The 21,475-nt window shown below is 42.6% G+C and overlaps 1 protein-coding gene across 4 annotated transcripts; it reads right to left on the bottom strand.

The window, feature by feature from the left end:
- Window positions 1-996: 996 nt before the first annotated feature.
- On the bottom strand, window positions 997-16,715 carry LOC112235513 (beta-1,3-galactosyl-O-glycosyl-glycoprotein beta-1,6-N-acetylglucosaminyltransferase 4). Of its 4 annotated transcripts, none has more exons than XM_042326603.1 (2): window positions 16,643-16,715; window positions 997-3,753 (listed from the first exon to the last, which is right to left on the bottom strand). In XM_042326603.1, exon 2 carries the CDS (start codon window positions 3,750-3,752, stop codon window positions 2,418-2,420), a length of 1,335 nt encoding a protein of 444 aa, XP_042182537.1. In that variant the 5' UTR covers window position 3,753; window positions 16,643-16,715; the 3' UTR covers window positions 997-2,417. The 4 variants fall into 4 exon arrangements, 3 of the variants coding, with proteins under 3 accessions (XP_042182537.1, XP_024259734.1, XP_024259735.1); XM_024403966.2 differs by lacking the exon at window positions 16,643-16,715 and adding an exon at window positions 9,591-10,125; XM_024403967.2 differs by lacking the exon at window positions 16,643-16,715 and adding an exon at window positions 8,511-8,564.
- Window positions 16,716-21,475: the final 4,760 nt, after the last annotated feature.

Below are 21,475 nucleotides of genomic sequence, written 5' to 3'. Positions count from 1 at the left end.
AGAGTAAAAGCAGGCTGGATCTACTCTTTCTGGACATTTTCTGGTGTTTTGTGTTGGAAAAATGAGTGAGCTGAGAAATAACACTTCAACCCTGTTACCCATAGATACCTTTTAGATTTTTTGTGAGGCTTGCATTCAATTGAATCTCCCTGTTGCACACAACAAGCTTCCATTTCCCCTGTCACAGGGGGATTTCTGGATGATTTAAGATGAAATCATCAACCCTGTTATGGTCAACCCTGTTACTTTATTTTCACTTACTATATTAATTTAATATTTAAGGGATGGGAAAACATGTTTTTTATTTATTTGAACATTTACTCTTCATGACAGAATATAACAATTTGGTGAAATAAATCTTATACATTTTTTTTTACCAAGTTACACTACCAAAAAGGGTCTAATTTTGTGTAACGACCCAGGTTATCTTAGCCTGATTGCTGTCTCTGTTTAGCTATTACATTCTACTCCTTGCCACTCCTGTTATTTGCCAAACACAGGAGTGGAATGTTAGCTTAAACGGCTGGTACCCAGACTGTAGCTCTCATGTAGCTCCACTTTTTGGTTTGCTTCCTGTCTTTAAGTTTGGTGTGGGTTTTTCTTTTGTTGGCCTCTTATTGGGTCAATTTAGTGGGTACTCATGGTGGGTGTCTTTTAGGTCCCCGTTGTTGTTGCTCGTCAACATTCAGTGGACACCCCCACAATTGTCTTTCAGAACCTGTCCTAAAACCCCATCTGTTTCGATTTGTTTGTTGTCAGTGACTCTTTGTTAGTTCCGCCTTCTGTTTGAGGAACATTTTTGGCTTTCTTGTTGAGGAACGTAACATAACTAATTAACATTGTATGGAGATGCCAATGCCTAACACAAACACTGGCAGACATTATACTAACTTTCAGTGAGTTAGCCTGACTAAATCCCTCTAATCTGAGTATTAAAAGTCTTAGTAGTAAAACTCTTTTCTAATTTGAGTAGTAAAGGTTTTTGAATATACAGTATGACCACTTAAAATCCAACTTTTATTCAAAGACAAGTAAAACACAATAACCAAAATGTCTGCTACCTTCCCTAGTCATTATGTGCTTATTACAATGTTTTCACGATGTGTAGGTTGATTTCATGTTTAAAAAAAAAATCATTTCCGAAACTCTACTGCCATGGAGTTTCTCAATTCAAAAACCCAGTATAAAAAGGCTGTTTCACTTCTAATAGGAGTGTTCATGTGTGATCAGTATTGGCTTTACTCTGTTTGTAAAGGCAACTTTAGGCAGCTGTTAAGTGTGGTGGAAACTATTGATCCAGAGCTGACATTTCCCCTGTTTACCCTCTGATTCCCCATTAAATACTCATTATACTGCATTATCATGTGGGTACATTCACTATTAAATAAACTAGGGGTTTATTTATGCGAAACGTCCTGACAGTTTGGGTATGTGACAGATGATACTAAGATGGATAAAGAGCAAAGCAGAGCTTGTTGCACCAATATTCACTATTATTTTATGGGCTGTAGAGGTCGTCATGATACAGATCTGCATGTCCCCTTCTAACATGGGATGTGAGAGGACAACATGTGGTCTTTGACCTCAATCTGGAGTCAAAATACAAACACTTTCTATGTCTCTGCCCCGCTTTTTTTCACATTTATTTATCTCTTAAAAATACTCTTTCATTGAAATCATTAAAACAACATCTGGATTGAGTATTGCTTTGAGAAACAGAGAAATCACTTTAGAAATCACCAGTCTAAACATTTTACTTTGGCCAAAATGTTCTCACAGTGAATAGGCTACAGCATTTAACAAGGCTGCATATAATCTGTTCTGTCTGGCTGTGCATGTGCCATAATCATTAATGCCTGTCTGTCAGTACCCACTGGGCACAGATGTCAATTCAACGTCTATTCTGTTGGTTCAATGTAATTTTATTGAAATTACGTGGAAACAACGTTTCGCTACACTCGCAATAACATCTGCTAACCATGTGTATGTGACAAATAAAATTTGATTTTGATTTGACTCAACCAGTTTGAGCCCAGTGGGTATTAGTTAAATATACATAGTCATTATACACTGGTTGTCACAGGCTTTCACCCTGTGAGCAGAGGTTATACCCTGGTTATGTTACCCTGATCCATATCACATTCAAGTCAGGCTATGACAAACATTCCCCACGTCAAGTATCAAGGTGCAAAACAATAGTTTAACTCTAACCCAGAGACCCAACAGTCTCTCATCCAGCATTCCACTTCATCTTTCATTAGTACCTTAAAGCACACCTCAATTAAATTTCTGACATAATCAACTCACACACATAAACTGTAAAAAAAAAAAAATAATACTAAAATGGTGCTGTAATTACAGTAGTCCATATTCCAACATGAATCAAGCAATTATTAATCAATCATTTATCAATTAATTTAACATTTTCCAGAGGAGGGAGTCTTTGGTTGTGACTTCTTAGCCTTGACCAAGAGTCTCTGTTTCTCCTCTAATTTCTCCTCCAGACACTGGATAAGGACTGGGTCAACTTTGGGGTCCACCTTATTGGCGAACCAGCTGCCGTAGTTCATGAGCCAGTACAGCTCCCCAGCCCCATAGATACACACACTGCGGACATGTTTCCCTGTGCATGTTGGGTAAAGTGGTCCCTCCAGGTAACTCCACTTCACCAGCCTGGTCTTGCTCATTAGGTCTGTGACGTCGGCCTGGGCCCGGGGCACCTCGCCCGGCACGCCCGGCACCCGTGTCAGAGTGGCCCAGAAGTGTTCGTCTGGGGAGTAGGTGTCGTTCGACCACACCAGGAAATCCCTAGCCAGTGTAGACGTGTTCACATACGCTACAAACTCCCACGAGAGCACGAAGTAGGCACTGCCGATGAACATCTGGATGCCGCGTGGGGGAGGCTCCTTGGCCTTGTCGGTTTTCACCGGCATCTGGATGTACTTGAAGGCGGCATCCTGCAGCTTGTGGTGGAAGGAGAAACGCTGCTTCTTGTATTTGCTTGGATGACTTGTCTCCATCATATTACCCCCCTGGAGCTTCTTCAGGTCGGCCACCAGCTCTATGTTGGAGCGCAAGGGAAAGTCCTGACCGCACAGGTTGATGACATACCTCCACTTGACCTCTGACCCCATGAGGTCAGACAGGCAGTTAAGGTCGGCTTTGAGGCGGCTAATGCTGGCGTACATCACTGTCTCCAGCTTAGAGGCGATAAAGACGTTGGGCAGACAGCGGGCCAGACCCTCCATGGCCTCTTTGAACAGTTCTGATGACTTCAGGTCGTAGTGGATACAGTAGATATTGTTAGGGGTGTAGACGGCCCGGAGGATCTTGTCCACCATGAAGGCAGATTTGTGGACCACCAGGGAGTAAGCCAGTGGAAAGGCCTGCTCCTCCTCAGACACCTGGACGGTGCCATAGCCCCGGGAGCGGAGATAGCGCGGGCAGTTAGAGGTCAGGTTGATCAAGCTCTCATCCTGCTCCCACACCACCCCTTGTTTTCTGATGACCAGCGACTTCCCCACCTCGGCCGGATCCATGTTGTAGATGGCATTGCAGTCAATGTTGTAGCGGTGGGGAGGCTCGACGTCATCGTAGCCTGCGGTAGTCCCGTACTGTTCAATAGTCACACTCTTTTTAACTGTGACCTTTAGGCAGAGCAGCAGCAAGGCACAGATCACCAGCAGCGACGATAATGAAGAAATAAAATGCTTCTTCCGCAGTCTGCTTGGAAAAACACATCTAATTTTCATTCTGTGGTGAGACAAAATAATAATAGTTAATTTTTGTTTTTATTTTTATTTATTTCACCTTTATTTAACCAGGTAGGCAAGTTGAGAACAACTTCTCATTTACAATTGCGACCTGGCCAAGATAAAGCAAAGCAGTTCGACAGATACAACGACACAGAGTTACACATGGAGTAAAACAAACATACAGTCAATAATACAGTATAAACAAGTCTATATGCAAATGAGGTGAAGGGAGGTAAAGGCAAAAAAGGCCATGGTGGCAAAGTAAATACAATATAGCAAGTAAAACACTGGAATGGTAGTTTTGCAATGGAAGAATGTGCAAAGTAGAAATAAAAATAATGGGGTGCAAAGGAGCAAAATAAATAAATTAATTAAATACAGTTGGGAAAGAGGTAGTTGTTTGGGCTAAATTATAGGTGGGCTATGTACAGGTGCAGTAATCTGTGAGCTGCTCTGACAGTTGGTGCTTAAAGCTAGTGAGGGAGATAAGTGTTTCCAGTTTCAGAGATTTAAGTAGTTTGTTCCAGTCATTGGCAGCAGAGAACTGGAAGGAGAGGCGGCCAAAGAAAGAATTGGTTTTGGGGGTGACTAGAGAGATATACCTGCTGGAGCGTGTGCTACAGGTGGGAGATGCTATGGTGACCAGCGAGCTGAGATAAGGGGGGACTTTACCTAGCAGGGTCTTGTAGATCAAATCCAAATCAAATCAAATTTTATTTGTCACATACACATGGTTAGCAGATGTTAATGCGAGTGTAGCGAAATGCTTGTGCATCTAGTTCCGACAATGCAGTAATAACCAACAAGTAATCTAACTAACAATTCCAAAACTACTGTCTTATACACAGTGTAAGGGGATAAAGAATATGTACATAAGGATATATGAATGAGTGATGGTACAGAGCAGCATAGGCAAGATACAGTAGATGGTAGTACAGTATATAGTATATACATATGAGATGAGTATGTAAACAAAGTGGCATAGTTAAAGTGGCTAGTGATACATGTATTACATAAGGATGCAGTCGATGATAGAGTACAGTATATACGTATGCATATGAGATGAATAATGTAGGGTAAGTAACATTATATAGGGTAGCATTGTTTAAAGTGGCTAGTGATATATTTACATCATTTCCCATAAATTCCCATTATTAAAGTGGCTGGAGTTGAGTCAGTGTCAGTGTGTTGGCAGCAGCCACTCAATGTTAGTGGTGGCTGTTTAACAGTCTGATGGCCTTGAGATAGAAGCTGTTTTTCAGTCTCTCGGCCCAAGCTTTGATGCACCTGTACTGACCTCGCCTTCTGGATGATAGCGGGGTGAACAGGCAGTGGCTCGGGTGGTTGATGTCCTTGATGATCTTTATGGCCTTCCTGTAACATCGGGTGGTGTAGGTGTCCTGGAGGGCAGGTAGTTTTCCCCGCTGATGCTGTTTGGTGACAAGCTGACTTCACCTCCTGAGGCTGGTGATGCGTTGTGCAGACCTCACTACCCTCTGGAGAGCCTTACGGTTGAGGGCGGAGCAGTTGCCGTACCAGGCGGTGATACAGCCCGCCAGGATGCTCTCGATTGTGCATCTGTAGAAGTTTGTGAGTGCTTTTGGTGACAAGCCGAATTTCTTCAGCCTCCTGAGGTTGAAGAGGCGCTGCTGCGCCTTCTTCACGATGCTGTCTGTGTGAGTGGACCAATTCAGTTTGTCTGTGATGTGTATGCCGAGGAACTTAAAACTTGCTACCCTCTCCACTACTGTTCCATCGATGTGGATAGGGGGTGTTCCTTCTGCTGTTTCCTGAAGTCCACAATCATCTCCTTAGTTTTGTTGACGTTGAGTGTGAGGTTATTTTCCTGACACCACACTCCGAGGGCCCTCACCTCTTCCCTGTAGGCCGTCTCGTCGTTGTTGGTAATCAAGCCTACCAATGTTGTGTCGTCCGCAAACTTGATGATTGAGTTGGAGGCGTGTGTGGCCACGCAGTCGTGGGTGAACAGGGAGTACAGGAGAGGGCTCAGAACGCACCCTTGTGGGGCCCCAGTGTTGAGGATCAGCAGCTGACTCTACTCCAGCCACTTTAATCATGGGGAGGAGATGTTGTTGCCTACCCTCACCACCTGGGGCGGCCCGTCAGGAAGTCCAGTACCCAGTTGCACAGGGCGGGGTCGAGACCCAGGGTCTCGAGCTTGATGACGAGCTTGGAGGGTACTATGGTGTTGAATGCCGAGCTGTAGTCGATGAACAGCATTCTCACATAGGTATTCCTCTTGTCCAGATGGGTTAGGGCAGTGTGCAGTGTGGTTGAGATTGCATCGTCTGTGGACCTATTTGGGCGGTAAGCAAATTGGAGTGGGTCTAGGGTGTCAGGTAGGGTGGAGGTGATATGGTCCTTGACTAGTCTCTCAAAGCACTTCATGATGACGGATGTGAGTGCTACGGGGCGGTAGATGACATGGAGCCAGTGGGTTTGGCGACGAGTATGAAGCGAGGGCCAGCCAACGAGAGCGTACAGGTCACAATGGTGGGTAGTATATGGGGCTTTGGTGACAAAACGGATTGCACTGTGATAGACTGCATCCAATTTGTTGAGTAGGGTATTGGAGGCTATTTTGTAAATGACATCGCCAAAGTCGAGGATTGGTAGGATGGTCAGTTTTACAAGGGTATGTTTGGCAGCATGAGTGAAGGATGCTTTGTTGCGAAATAGGAAGCCAATTCTAGATTTAACTTTGGATTGGAGATGTTTGATATGGGTCTGGAAGGAGAGTTTATAGTCTAACCAGACACCTAAGTATTTGTAGTTGTCCACGTATTCTAAGTCGGAGCCGTCCAGAGTAGTGATGTTGGACAGGCGGGTAGGTGCAGGTAGCGATCGGTTTAAGAGCATGCATTTAGTTTTACTTGTATTTAAGAGCAATTGGAGGCCACGGAAGGAGAGTTGTATGGCATTGAAGCTTGCCTGGAGGGTTGTTAACACAGTGTCCAAAGAAGGGCCAGAAGTATACAGAATGGTGTCGTCTGCGTAGAGGTGGATCAGAGACTCACCAGCAGCAAAAGCGACCTCATTGATGTATACAGACAAGAGAGTCGGTCCAAGAATTGAACCCTGTGGCACCCCCATAGAGACTGCCAGAGGTCCGGACAGCAGACCCTCCGATTTGATACACTGAACTCTATCAGAGAAGTAGTTGGTGAACCAGGCGAGGCAATCATTTGAGAACCCAAGGCTGTTGAGTCTGCCGATGAGGATGTGGTGATTGACAGAGTCGAAAGCCTTGGCCAGATCAATGAATACGGCTGCACAGTAATGTTTCTTATCGATGGTGGTTAAGATATCGTTTAGGACCTTGAGCGTGGCTGAGGTGCACCCATGACCAGCTCTGAAACCAGATTGCATAGCAGAGAAGGTATGGTGAGATTCGAAATGGTCGGTAATCTGTTTGTTGACTTGGCTTTCGAAGACCTTAGAAAGGCAGGGTAGGATAGATATAGGTCTGTAGCAGTTTGGGTCAAGAGTGTCCCCCCCTTTGAAGAGGGGGATGACCGCAGCTGCTTTCCAATCTTTGGGAATCTCAGACGACACGAAAGAGAGGTTGAACAGGCTAGTAATAGGGGTGGCAACAATTTCGGCAGATAATTTTAGAAAGAAAGGGTCCAGATTGTCTAGCCCGGCTGATTTGTAGGGGTCCAGATTTTGCAGCTCTTTCAGAACATCGGCTGAATGGATTTGGGAGAAGGAGAAATGGGGAAGGCTTGGGCAAGTTGCTGTTGGGGGTGCAGTGCTGTTGACCGGGGTAGGAGTAGCCAGGTGGAAAGCATGGCCAGCCGTAGAAAACTGGTTCATGAAATTCTCAATTATGGTGGATTTATCAGTGGTGACAGTGTTTCCCATCTTCAGTGCAGTGGGCAGCTGGGAGGTGTTGTTCTTATTCTCCATGGACTTTACAGTGTCCCAGAACTTTTTCGAGTTAGTGTTGCAGGAAGCAAATTTCTGCTTGAAAAAGCTAGCCTTGGCTTTTCTAACTGCCTGTGTATAATGGTTTCTAGCTTCCCTGAACAGCTGCATATCACGGGGGCTGTTCGATGCTAATGCAGAACACCATAGGATGTTTTTGTGTTGGTTAAGGGCAGTCAGGTCTGGGGAGAACCAAGGGCTATATCTGTTCCTGGTTCTAAATTTCTTGAATGGGGCATGTTTATTTAAGATGGTTAGGAAGGCATTTAAAAAAAATATCCAGGCATCCTCTACTGACGGGATGAGATCAATATCCTTCCAGGATACCCCGGCCAGGTCGATTAGAAAGGCCTGCTCGCTGAAGTGTTTCAGGGAGCGTTTTACAGTGATGAGTGGAGGTCGTTTGACCGCTGACCCATTACGGATGCAGGCAATGAGGCAGTGATCGCTGAGATCTTGGTTGAAGACAGCAGAGGTGTATTTAGAGGGGAAGTTGGTTAGGATGATATCTATGAGGGTGCCCGTGTTTAAGGCTTTGGGGAGGTACCTGGTAGGTTCATTGATAATTTGTGTGAGATTGAGGGCATCAAGTTTAGATTGTAGGATGGCTGGGGTGTTAAGCATGTTCCAGTTTAGGTCGCCTAGCAGCACGAGCTCTGAAGATAGATGGGGGGCAATCAGTTCACATATGGTGTCCAGAGCACAGCTGGGGGCAGAGGGTGGTCTATAGCAGGCGGCAACGGTGAGAGACTTGTTTTTAGAGAGGTGGATTTTTAAAAGTAGAAGTTCAAATAGTTGGGTACAGACCTGGATAGTAGGACAGAACTCTGCAGGCTATCTTTGCAGTAGATTGCAATCCTAAACCAGGATTCAGACACAGCTAGAACATCCGGGTTGGCAGAGTGTGCTAAAGCAGTGAATAGAACAAACTTAGGGAGGAGGCTTCTAATGTTAACATGCATGAAACCAAGAAACTAGATAGCTAGTTATTTGATCTGTTAAGAAAAATAATCACCTTGCTCTGTAAAGTCAACATGATATCACAGGAAAACGTCATCTCACATTTTGTGAAAAGTTAGGAATCAACCCATTGACTTTGCTTAGGTCAATTGGAGCCGCTAATGGGGTTCCTAATTAAATACCCCAAATACAAACTACATTGCAGTCGATGGAAAAAGATGGAGTTTCACAGGGCTATGGCTAGGATTAGGGTTGAGCCAAGTTGTGGACAAGAAATGAGAGTTAGGGTCAGAGATAAGAAAAGAGCTGTGAGCCCATAGAGCACACATTGATAGCTATACTGGAACTGTTTAGCTAATGACAGTGGTACAGCTCTAGTTCAGTATGCTTTATTCCTTTTTTCTAATCACTTAGGCTATTACACACGATGTGTCCATATAGGTTCAATTAGAGTAGCTATGGTTTCTGTTTTGTCATGTTAGTGTACAGTTGTAAGGAGTGCGCTGAGAGTCGAGAAGCAAGTACAGGGAGTGAGTGTTTTAATAAATAAACAGTACAATAAAACGCACCGACATGAAACAGAGTCAATAACACCCGAGGAAAAAAATCAAGGGGAGATTGATGATTATGATTATCGATGCTTGACTGTCGTTTGATAAATATAATCATGTCATAACCTACGTGCACTTTATCTGCGAGCTGTTGGCTAGAGCGCATGTGTGAAGACCGGAATCGGCAGTCACATTTGTTATTTAACAGAACAGTTTCTATGACAATATTTATGACTTTACTCGCATAAAAACTGCGGATGGGAACGTGATGTGGTCACCATGTAATACTCTGGTAAAAGCTATAAACTAATTTCACGGTGAATTACAAGATTTCACGTTAACTACATTTCTCTTTGCACCAGCATAATTTACTTACATTACTTGGAGTGATTAAAAAATCATTTTCTCTTCAACCATCTTAGACCAAGGTCAATCGAAAAGTATGTGTCCTTTGCTCTTGCTGCTGCTACAATCCCACTCAGATCTGTAAACTTGTCATCAATTTCTCCAGTCTTATTCCACAGTCAGACTGTTGTTCGGTAACCCCTCATACCACACCAATGTGTTGTTGTCAAGGATGAAGTTACTTGCAGAGCTCTGTCTTCGATGAATGTCCCATCACGTTGAAATTATGCGCTGTGCTATATATTTCTCTCTTTACACACAGACTCTGACAGAGCACGCGGAGTGAAGTTTCCTTTTCACGGAAGCAAAAGACCGAGAGAAGTCTCATTTTCACGAAAGCGAGAGGAATGAAGGAAGGAAGGGAGGGAAGGTGTGGTTTGGTTAGGCTGGGGAGGTGCATGACTATTACAATTACATTATGCAATGCGTAGTAAATTGCTGTGGTTCTTTCATGGTAAAATCAGTCATGCATGGGAGAAATGACAGTTTATCTGGTGCCAGGGGAGTTGTCCTGATCTGGTAACCTAACCAGGCAAAACTCTGGACCTTATATGGTATGACGTGGTTAATTTGTTGTGAACCTGTTTAATATAGGCTATGATGAGAGCAACGTTTTTCTAATCAGGTCACATGATTTCTAAAAACTCCTGGAAAAATGTATGGCCTTGGGGAGAATGAAAACCTTGTCAAACTGCAGCAACCTTTTACTTGTTCATATGAATTATATTTTAAAGGAGGACTAGGGGGGTGCCTATACACAATATGATTGGGCAATAAAACTCAGAGGGCTGAGCTTGCTTTATGCAGATTTACGTCGTGTAGTCCTGCGCTATGCTGCTGCAGGCCTAACAAAACATTTGTGTATATTGATTAATTGCAGTTACTAATTTTGATAGAAAATGTCTAGGTAGCTTAGTCTGGCGAGGTTTGAATATAAACCAAATGTGATATAATTCACATTTTCTCACATACAAATGGGCTATAGGCTAAATATAAAATATTTCCGCTTAATTTACACTTGCCAGAAGGACAGGGCGCATAGTAGGCTTGATCAACTCCGGTCCTCCAGGACCACCAACAGGCGCACCTGATTCTACTTGTCAGGTAATCATCAACCCCTTTAAGTTTAATCAGGTGTTTTTGTCTTTGGCTAAATTTAGGCTGCTACATCTATGTAAGAGTTTTTGCATGTCTGTCGGGAGTGATTTGTTATCATGCTTGCTAAATAAATACCGGAGGAAAGTGGCAAGCTCGACTTGCATGTTGTGCCCGGCCCGCGCAACAGGCAAAGAGCCTGCAGCAGCACTCCGATGTGAAAGACATACATTGTGCGTGAGTTGACGAATCTATATAAATAAAATAGCACTTGTTTTATGGTGATTGAAAAATGCCGTGGCAAATGCCGCCTCGCGAAACGTTTTCTGGCGGCAATGCTCTGACATGACAGAATTGATGATTGAGACATGGGCTGTTTTTGGTATCTTACACCCATTTAAGCTGAAGTACTTTACCCCACTGCTGAAGCTGTGGCTTTCACAATTTTATTCATTTTAAACCATGTAACTTTTGATGCAAATCAGCTATTTTGACAATGTTCCCAACATAACTTATTGCTGTGCAGTACTTAATGCTGATTGGTTTATGGTTCTGCACACTATAGTGGCTGTCTAGTTAGAACACTATGTTGAGACCGGTCATGCCAAATAGTGTGTCATCATATCAGAGCACACAATGTTTCAATTTGTCACTTTTTGCTTAAAAGGTCAGTACCCTGTTTAGCCTGCCAGAAGTTTGAGACTGTGGCCCTGGAGTTGAAGCTCATCAAAGTTGTTTCACCATGGCACATGATCGGTAAGTGTCCCAATTCAAATTTTGCCCTGATAAGTTGTTTTGTAATGGTTTCTTTATGATTAACGAGATGTGGTGTGATCATAACAACCTACATGAACTCAAGTCCTTTTGTTCACCTGACTGAGAATTCCTCACATTCAAATGCCGACCGCATTATCTACCAAGATAATTATCTTCGATCATAATCACAGTTGTGTATATTGCTTGCTTTGAGGACAATACAGTGCCACTGACATGGCCCGCTAACAAAACCTGCGGGCTCTCCTTCACTGTAGCCAACGTGAGTAAAACATTTAAGCGTGTTAACCCTCACAAGGCTGCAGGCCCAGATGGCATCCCCGGCCGTGTCCTCAGAGCATGCGCAGACCAGCTGGTTGGTGTGTTTTAGAGGTCGACCGATAATGATTTTTCAACGCCGACATCGATTATTGGAGGACCAAAAAAAGCCTATACCGATTAATCGGACAATTTTTATTTCTAATAATGACAATTACAACAATACTGAATGAACACTTATTTTAACTTAATACATCAATAAAAATCTATTTAGCATCAAATAAATAATGAAACATGTTCAATTTGGTTTAAATAATGCAAAAACAAAGTGTTGGAGAAGAAAGTAAAAGTGCAATATGTGCCATAAAAAAAAGCTAACGTTTAAGTTCCTTGCTCAGAACATGAGAACATATGAAAGCTGGTGGTTCCTTTTAACATGAGACTTCAATATTCCAAGGTAAGAGGTTTTTAGATTGTAGTTAATATAGTATTTATAGGACTATTTCTCTCTATACCATTTGTATTCCATATACCTTTTGACTATTGGATGTTCTTATAGGCACTATAGTATTGCCAGTGTAACAGTATAGCTTCCGTCCCTCTCCTCGCTCCTACCTGGGCTCGAACGAGGAACACATCGACAACAGCCACCCTCGAAGCATGCAGAGCAAGGGGAACAACTACTCCAAGTCTCAGAGCGAGTGGTGTTTGAAACGCTATTGGCGCGCACCCTATTGGCGCGCAACCCTGATAGGCTTGAAGTCATAAACAGCGCAATGCTTGAAGCACAGTGAAGAGCTGCTGGCAAAACGCACAAAAGTGCTGTTTGAATGAATGCTTACGAGCCTGCTGCTGCCTACCATCGCTCAGTCGGACTGCTCTATCAAATATCAAGTCGTAGACTTAATTATAACATAACACACAGAAATAGAAGCCTTTGGTCATTAATATGGTAGAATCTGGAAACTATCATTTCGAAAACAAAATGTTTATTATCGCATATACATTGACTCTGCATGCAATGAACGCAAGAGAAGTGACACAATTTCACCTGGTTAATATTGCCTGCTAACCTGGATTTCTTTTAGCTAAATATGCAGGTTTAAAAATATATACTTCTGTATTGACTTTAAGGCATGGGTGTTTATGGTTAGGTACAGTCGTGCAACGATTGTGCTTCTTTCGCAAATGCGCTTTTGTTAAATCATCCCCCTGCGTTGCATCGATTATATGCAACGCAGGACACGCTAGATAACTACACATGGTTGATGATATTACTAGTTTAACTAGTGATTATGATTTGATTTATCTTATAAAAACAGTTTAATGCTAGCTAGCAACTTACCTTGCCTTCGTACTGCATTCGCGTAACAGGCAGGCTCCTCGTGGAGTGCAATGAGAGGCAGGTGGTTAGAGCATTGGACTAGTTAACTGTAAGGTTTCAAGATTGAATCCCTGAGCTGACCAGGTAAAAATCTGTTCTGCCCCTGAACAAGGCAGTTAACCCACTGTTCCTAGGCCATCATTGAAAATAAGAACTTGTTCTTAACTGACTTACCTAGTTACATAAAGGTATTTTAAAAAATTTTAACTCTTGATGCCCGACTTCCATCAAGACATCTTCTTCCCGACTAGGTGCGATAAAGTCCTAGACAACTGTTATTCTATCCACAAGCAAGCATACAAGGCCGTCCCTCAGCCGCCATTCGGCAAATCAGAACATGACTCCTTACTCCTGCTTCCTGTTTTAAAAGCAGAAGCTCAAACAGGAAGTATCTGTGACTCGCTCCGTTGAGAAATGGTCACCAGAATAAGAGATTATGCTACAGAACTGCTTTTCTGGCACTGATTGGAATATGTTTTGAGACTCTGCCGATAACACTGTCACCGGCTTCATTAGGAATTGCACCGCAACGTTGTCCCCACAGTGAAGGTTTGCTGCTTTCCCAATCAAAAACCCTGGATTAACACGGAGGTTGGCCCTAAACTAAAGGACCGTGCTACCGCACACAGGGCTATCTCAAACAACCCTGAGGCTACGTTGAGGACGGGAACAAGTACAAGAAGTCCCACTATTACCTCTGCAGAGTCATCAAACGAGCAAAAGGACAATTTAGGAATTATATTACACAGGCTCCGACGTCCGCAGCATGTGGTAGTCCATTATGGATTACAAAGGAACACCCAACTATGATCTGCCCAATGATGCCTCTCTACCAGATGAACTCAATGCATTTTATGCGCGCTTCGACAATAATAACATCGTGCCGGGTGTGAGGGCCATCACCAACCCAGAGGACTGGGTGATCTCACTCTCCGAGGCCGACATGAGAAAGGTCTTTAATCAGGTCGCAAGGCCGCGGGCCTGACGGTATTCTAGGGCGTGTTCTCAGAGCGCAGGCATATTCAGTCATTTCAACCTCTACTTTCCTAGGCATCCTCATGTTTTTTTTATTTAACTAGGCAAGTCAGTTAAGAACAAATTCTTATTTAAAATCACGGCCTACCCTGGACCAATTGTTTTCCGCCCTATTGGACTCCCAATCACTGCCAGATGTGATACAGCCTGGATTTGAACCAGGGACTGTAGCGATGCTTCTTGCACTGAGATGCAGTGCCTTAGACCGCTGTGCCACTCGCAGACCCACTCCAATTAACATACCACCCCAGCAGAGGAAACGGGGGTCGATACAAGGTAGCGGTGCATCTGGCACCAACAGGCTCCTGGACAGCTTCTATCCCCAAGCCATAATACTGCTAAATCGCTAACTATTTAGCTAACAAAATGGGTACACAGACTGAGTTGACCCTTATCTTTGCACTGTCTCTATGCACACTCAGGGCCCTACAAACTCATTAACACTGACACTCCAACACACACAATCATTTCATAATTTGCTCCCACACACATATGAACATACATTTATACTAACTCTACACACAGCCACTCACAAACAATCATAATATACGTTGCTGCTACTCTGTTTATAGTATATCCTGATGCCTCGTCACCTTACCCTATACATATCTACCTCTATTTGCACTTTTCGCACCAAAGTACGTTCATCTCTAGAAGACAGTACGCGTCTCATTCCAGAGCGGTATGATTGCTGCGTGGTCCCATGGTGTTTATACTTGCATACTATTGTTTGTACAGATGAACGTGGTACCTTCAGGCGTTTGGAAATTTCTCCCAAGGATGAACCAGACTTGTGGAGGTCTACAATTTTTTTTCTGAGGTCTTGGCTGATTTATTCAGATTTTTCCATGATGTCAAGCAAAGAGGCACTGAGTTTGAAGGTAGGCCTTGAAATACATCCACAGGTAAGGGAAATCTGTCTGTGTAAACAATTGTTGTAAAAATTACTTCTTTAAAAATGATCTCCTAACCGACTTGTCAAAACTATTGTTTGTTAACAAGAAATTTGTGGAGTGGTTGAAAAACGAGTTAATGACTCCAACCTGTGTATGTAAACTTCCGACTTCAACAGTGTATATATACCGTACACTGAACAAAAATATAAACGTTACATGTAAAGTGTTGGTCCCATTTTTCATGAGCTGAAACAAAAGTTCCCAGAATTGTTCCATGCTCTCAAAAAGCTTATTTCTCTCTCATTTGTTTGCATCTCTGTTAGTGAGCGTTTCTCCTTTGCCAAGATAATCCATCCACCTGACAGATGTGCGATATCAAAAATCTGATTAAACAGCATGATCGTTACACAGGTAAACCTTGTGCTGGGACATAAATGGCCACTCTAAAATGTGCAGTTTTGTCACACAACACAATGCCAGAGATGTCTCAAGTTTTACGGGAGTGTGCATTCGGCATGCTGACGGCAGGAATGTATACCAGAGCTGTTATCAGAGAATTGAGTCCAGCCGCCCGGACAGCTGATGAAACTGGGTTTGCACAAGTGAAGAAATTTCTGCACAAACTGTCAGAAATCATCTCAGGGAAGCTCGTCATCCTCCCTAGGGTCTTCACTTGAATACAGTTTTGCATTGTAACTGACTTCAGTGGGAAAATGCTCACCTTCAATGGCCACTGGCACACTGGAGAAGTGTGCTCTTCACGGATGAATCCCGGTTTCAACTGTACCGGGCAGATGGCAGACAACGCTCATGGCGTTGTTTGGGCGAGCTGTTTGCTGACGTCAGCGTTGTGAACAGAGTGCGCCATGGTGGCGGTGGGGTCATGCTATGGGCAGGCATAAGCTACAGACAAGGAACACAATTTTCATTTTATTGATGGCAATTTGAATGCACAGAGATACCGTGACGAGATCCTGAGGTCCATTTTCGCAGAGGTGGTACCAAGTCTTTGTTTTACAAGTCACAAGTCAGTCTCAAGTCAGCGCTCAAGTCCCAAGTCAAGACAGGCAAGTCCTAGTCAAGTCTCAAGTCCTACAGTTTGAGTTTCAATTCTAAACAAGTCATAATGTGCTCTTCAGCAAATGTAATACAATTTCATATTTTTAACAAGAGTAATAGTTTATAACATTTACGCAAATCATGAACGCTTTTAAAAATATATATTTATTACTTTCCAAATCAATGTTATATTTCCATGGAAATACATGGGTAGCCATGAGAAAGTGATCGACTATTGAGGAGCGCAATCGGGCGATGTAGGCTTGTACACACACACACTCTCACTCCTTTGTGTGGTTACAGTAGGCTAACTATGCCAATGGTTTTAGGAACAGCAGTTAAATCAGGCAGGATTCTACCAACTGCCTAGCCAGTTGTAGCTCAATCTTGGGTGCAATGATCGTGTTCCCGCACTGACTGACTGACTGTGGAGGCTCATTGATTTAACTTTACGTTAGCCTACATGATACACTAGTAAAGTAATAAAATATATAACTGTCGGCTATATTAGCCACGACTTACCGTTCTTTGTGCAGCTTCAAATGTCGAACAAAGTTGGAAGTTGTTGCGCCTCCATCTGTAATTTTCTTCCCGCATGTTTTGCAAGTTGCAATCCGTTTTTTTGTTGATACAGAGTCGTCTTTATATCCGGAAATAATAATTTTCGGTATCATCTTTCCAAGGGCCCCATCTGAATTCACCTGCCGACGTTCCTCTGCACTGCTATGCACAACTTTTTCTCAGCTGGCACAATTTGATTTGCTGCTGTCCGATTCAAACTAATCTCTTAAATGAAGAGTTGATGCGCTGCACACTTTTTTTTTTTTTTAATAGCATTTTTAATATTTGTGCTTGAAGGGTATCAAGTCAGGTCGAGTCATAAGGCACAAGTCACGAGTCATTGGTGTCAAAGTCGAGTTGCAAGTCATCATATTTGTGACTCGAGTCCACACCTCTGCATTTTCGGGCCATCACCATGTTTCAGCATGATAATGCACAGTCCTACAGTATGTCACAAGGATCTGTACACAATTTCTGGAAGCTGAACATGTCCCAGTTGGCTCATTCATTGGCTCATTCATCCTCCTCTCCCCTGTAACTATTCCCCAGGTCGATGCTGTAAATGAGAATGTGTTCTCAGTCAACTTACCTGGTAAAATAACGAATAAATAAATAAAGTTATTCCATGGCCTACATTATCACCAGACATGTAACCCATTGAGTATGTTGGGGATGCTCTAGATCGACGTGTACGACAGCATCTTCCAGTTCCCACCAATATCCAGCAACTTCGCATAGCCATTGAAGATGAGTGGGACAGCACTTCACAGGCCACAGCCTGATCAACTTCGGAAAGTATTCAGACCCCTTTCCTTTTACCACATTGTGTTACATTACAGCCTTATCCTAAAATTAATTAAATAATACATGTTCCTCATCAATCTACATATAATACTAGATAATAACAAGCGCTCAGGACCTCAGACTGGGGCAAAGGTTCACCTTCCAACAGGACAACGACCCTAAGCACACAGCCAAGACAACGGAGTAGTGGCTTCGGGACAAGTCTCTGAATGTCCTTGAGTGGTCCAGCCAGAGTGCGGACTTGAACCCGATCAAACATCTCTGGAGAGACCTGAAAATAGTTGTGCAGCGACACTCCCCATCCAATCTGACAGAGCTTGAGAGGATCTGCAGAGAAGAATGGGATAAACTGCCCAAATACAGGTGTGCCAAGCTTGTCGTGTCATACCCAAGAAGACTGGAGGCTGTAATCACTGCCAAAGGTGCTTCAACAAAGTACTGAGTGCAGGGTCTGAATACTTATGCTAGTGTGATATTTCATTTTTATAAATTAGCAGTTTTTGCTTTGTCATTCAGAAGAAATAACTGTTACTGTTTGGCTCTGTAATTTATCTTTAAATGTCAAGCGATGTCTCGTTAAAACCTCCTATAACGAAGTAGTTGAAGCAATAACGAAAATTTGAATAGGAATTTCTGTTAACTTCCTGAAATGGAATTGACCCTGACGTTTACTGTGTCTGGAAATGGCAGAGTTGCCTTATATTTAAATGTCTGTCATTTAGGAAACACTCTTATTCATAAGCAATTACGGTTAAGAACCTTGCTCAAGAACACATCAACAGATTTTTCACCTAGTCAGCTCAGGGATTCGAACCAGTGACCTTTCGGTTATTAACAGCTTGGCTTTGCCGGGCATTTGCAGTCACTTTCTCAATATGACATCTTAGTATTGGCTTTTATATGCGCATTGTTTTGTCATAATCATTGGTCCAGGTTGACATTTTATGAATATTTTATGTTTGAATTAATTTCTTTTCCACCAGCTGATGTGTATCAGAAAAATAAAGTATTACCATACCCATCCACTGGTATTCTCTATAACACCAGCGGATGGGTATTTGTATAAAGGATAATAAGTTGGGGACAGATTGCAATTTACTGGGGGTGGTCCAAAATAGGGGAGGGTTTTCAAACTTTGTTTTTGCTTGGGGGAGGGTTGTGTGGTTTTTAATTGGGCACAGGGGAGGATAGTGCATTTTTCCCCTGGTTTACATTCGCTCTTTTGCAGATATATAATTTCTTCCACCTCACAAAGTTTCCTAATCTGCTTGTATGGACCTCCCTTATATCAAGGTGTTTTGGTACTTCCCTTATGCACTATGCTTTTCCATGTGCTAACTTTTACTATACCACAGGTCAGTATAGTCTACCAGACTAACGGTCTATCCTGCCCTCTATCCACCATTCATAGTGACAAAAGTGTTACAAAAGGGTTCTTCGGCTGTCCCCATAGGATAACCCTTTTTTGGTTCCAGGTAGAACTTTTGGGTTCCCATGGAGAACCCTCTGTGTAAAATGTTCTACATGTAACTCAAACGGATATTACCTGGAAACAAAAGGGTTATCCTATGGGGACAGCCGAAGAACCCGTTTGTAACACTTTTTTCTAAGAGTGTAGTCTAGGTAGGATAATGGTATTGTCTCTAAACAAGATCAGTAGGGGAGATTCTTTTGCTGTATATCTCATGTCTTCACTGTTATTTCATGTGCAATGATACACCTGGCCTCTCTGCCTATCAGCTATTCCTGTTTGTACTTGTAGATTCATAATATAAAAAATGTATGCAGCGTTGAATGATTTTGTGTGGTATTATTGTTAGTTAGCCTATTGCAGATGTGGAAAACCATCAGTTAAATGAGTTAAATGCCATGGAAAGTCATTTAACTTGTATATTTGATTTGGTACATGGGAATACATACCTTTTGTGTTTATATTCCCATGTGTACTACGTCATCACGCACAGCCTTTTATCTGCAACAAGTCAATTTAATGAGAACACATCTCTGGTGGGAGAATGCGGATAATGTTTTTATGCAGATTTTAGAATATTTGTCGCCAATTGGATGGATATCTAGCTACTGACATGCTTCTCTTAACATGTTTTTCAGGCTTTAAAGGTTGGACTAAATTTGTTTTCATGCGAACTGTCCAGTTTCTGAGGGAGCCTGATTTCTCTATACTGAGAGCCAGAGTTGACGTGACCATGTTTATCTGAATGTTGTGGAAGTGTGCGGGAGCTTCTTTTTCCTTCTGTATTCACCACCTGGACTGTGTGCACAACAGGGTGAACCCATGCTGAGCCACGAGATTGATATGCAAATATGATCTCTGCCCTCTGTATTTACAGTATGTGCTGCAGTATCTGGACTAATGTAAACATACATACAGAGGCTCTTCTGTTTTGCCAGCACATGTGTAGGCTATAACCTGTTTATGGGAAGGACACAGCCCCTGTTTATACTGCATGTGAGGATGCTCCAGGAACAGTAGAAGGCAAAATTATCATGCTGTGAAAGTTAACTGTGTTTGCAGGTGATAAGGGGTGTGTTCATTCCGCCGATTCTGTTGAAAACATTTCTTAAACACAAGCAAATGGAACGAAACAGGGATAAACATATCTGTATTTGTCCAATCTTGTTTGCAACTTTTTGGACTAATGATTTGTCACGCCCTGGTCTTAGTATTTTGTGTTTTCTTTATTATTTTGTTTAGGCCAGGGTGTGACATGGGTTTAGGCCAGGGTGTGACATGGGTTTATTATGTGGTGTGTTTTTGTCTTTTTTTTTTTGTAGGTATTGGAATTGTGATTATAGTAGGGTTATCTAGAATAGTCTATGGCTGTCTGGAGTGGTTCTCAGAGGCAGGTGTTTATCGTTGTCTCTGATTGGGAACCATATTTAGGCAGCCATATTCTTTGAGTATTTCGTGGGTGATTGTTCCTGTCTGTTTGTTTGCACCAGATAGGCGGTTTAGGTTTTCACGTTACGTTTCTTGTTTTGTATTGTTTGTGTTTATTTGTTTATTAAACATGTATCAAAATTACCACGCTGCATTTTGGTCCTCCTGTCCTTCACCGCAAGAAAACCGTAACATGATTACACGCTAGCAGGGGTATGTATTCATGGATTCCCCAAAAAATTGACAAAACAAAAAACATAGCAAATAATGTAGCATTCATCTCTCTGTTTCATGATTTTCCTTCAATTTGCAAGAGGCTGAATATATCTCACTGGAGAATACATCCAAGCGAGCGAAACAGCACCCCTCTGTCTCCCCTCTGGCACACCAAAAACAAAGTGTCAAGGGAAGCCAGGTTGGATTTGGCATCACATCAAGAGCATATGTAATTGGCAGAAAGAACTTGAATTGTTGCATCTGGTTGTGTTGTCCTCCGGTGGCTAGCTAGCTAAAATTGGCCCTTTCCTAAATTAGCCATGGATGGAGATAGGGATTTGGACTTGTGGTTTTTCTTTTATTCTCCATACTGGCCAATGATTACCTGTATAACTGAGATTCTGATCAAACTATTAATTAAATGTGTACCTGACCTGAGAGGATGGAAGTTCAATATGTAGAAGGCTAAAGTAAACTAGCTAACGTTGCCCATGAAAGGAAGTTAGACTAACTTTTCTCTGTAACAACCTCATGGCAATAGGGAAAATTTGAGTATCATGTAGTGGCCTAAACCTATCGATGTTATATTGAGCTGGGTGAATGGAATATGAATGACAGTCATCCAATATGCTTTAATATAAATAAGGCGAGTCATGAACTGCTCGCACCCGCCCGACTAGCATCACCATCCTGGACGGTTCCAACCTAGAATATGTGGACACTATAAATAGCTAGGTGTCTGGCTAGACTGTAAACTCTCCTTCCAGACTCATATTAAACATCTCCAATCCAAAATCAAATCTAGAATTGGCTTTCTATTTTGCAAAAAGGCCTCCTTCCCTCACGCCGCCAAACTTACCCTCGTAAAACTGACT

This window comes from Oncorhynchus tshawytscha, linkage group LG09 (genome assembly GCF_018296145.1).
Source record: "Oncorhynchus tshawytscha isolate Ot180627B linkage group LG09, Otsh_v2.0, whole genome shotgun sequence".
Classification (NCBI taxonomy): Eukaryota; Metazoa; Chordata; class Actinopteri; order Salmoniformes; family Salmonidae; genus Oncorhynchus; species Oncorhynchus tshawytscha.
This window is presented reverse-complemented; position numbering and strand designations above follow the sequence as displayed.

What these genes read in the sequence shown, in the direction of transcription:
- LOC112235513 (XM_042326603.1), bottom strand. Translation starts at nt 3,752, where the DNA reads ATGAAAATTAGATGTGTTTTTCCAAGCAGACTGCGGAAGAAGCATTTT.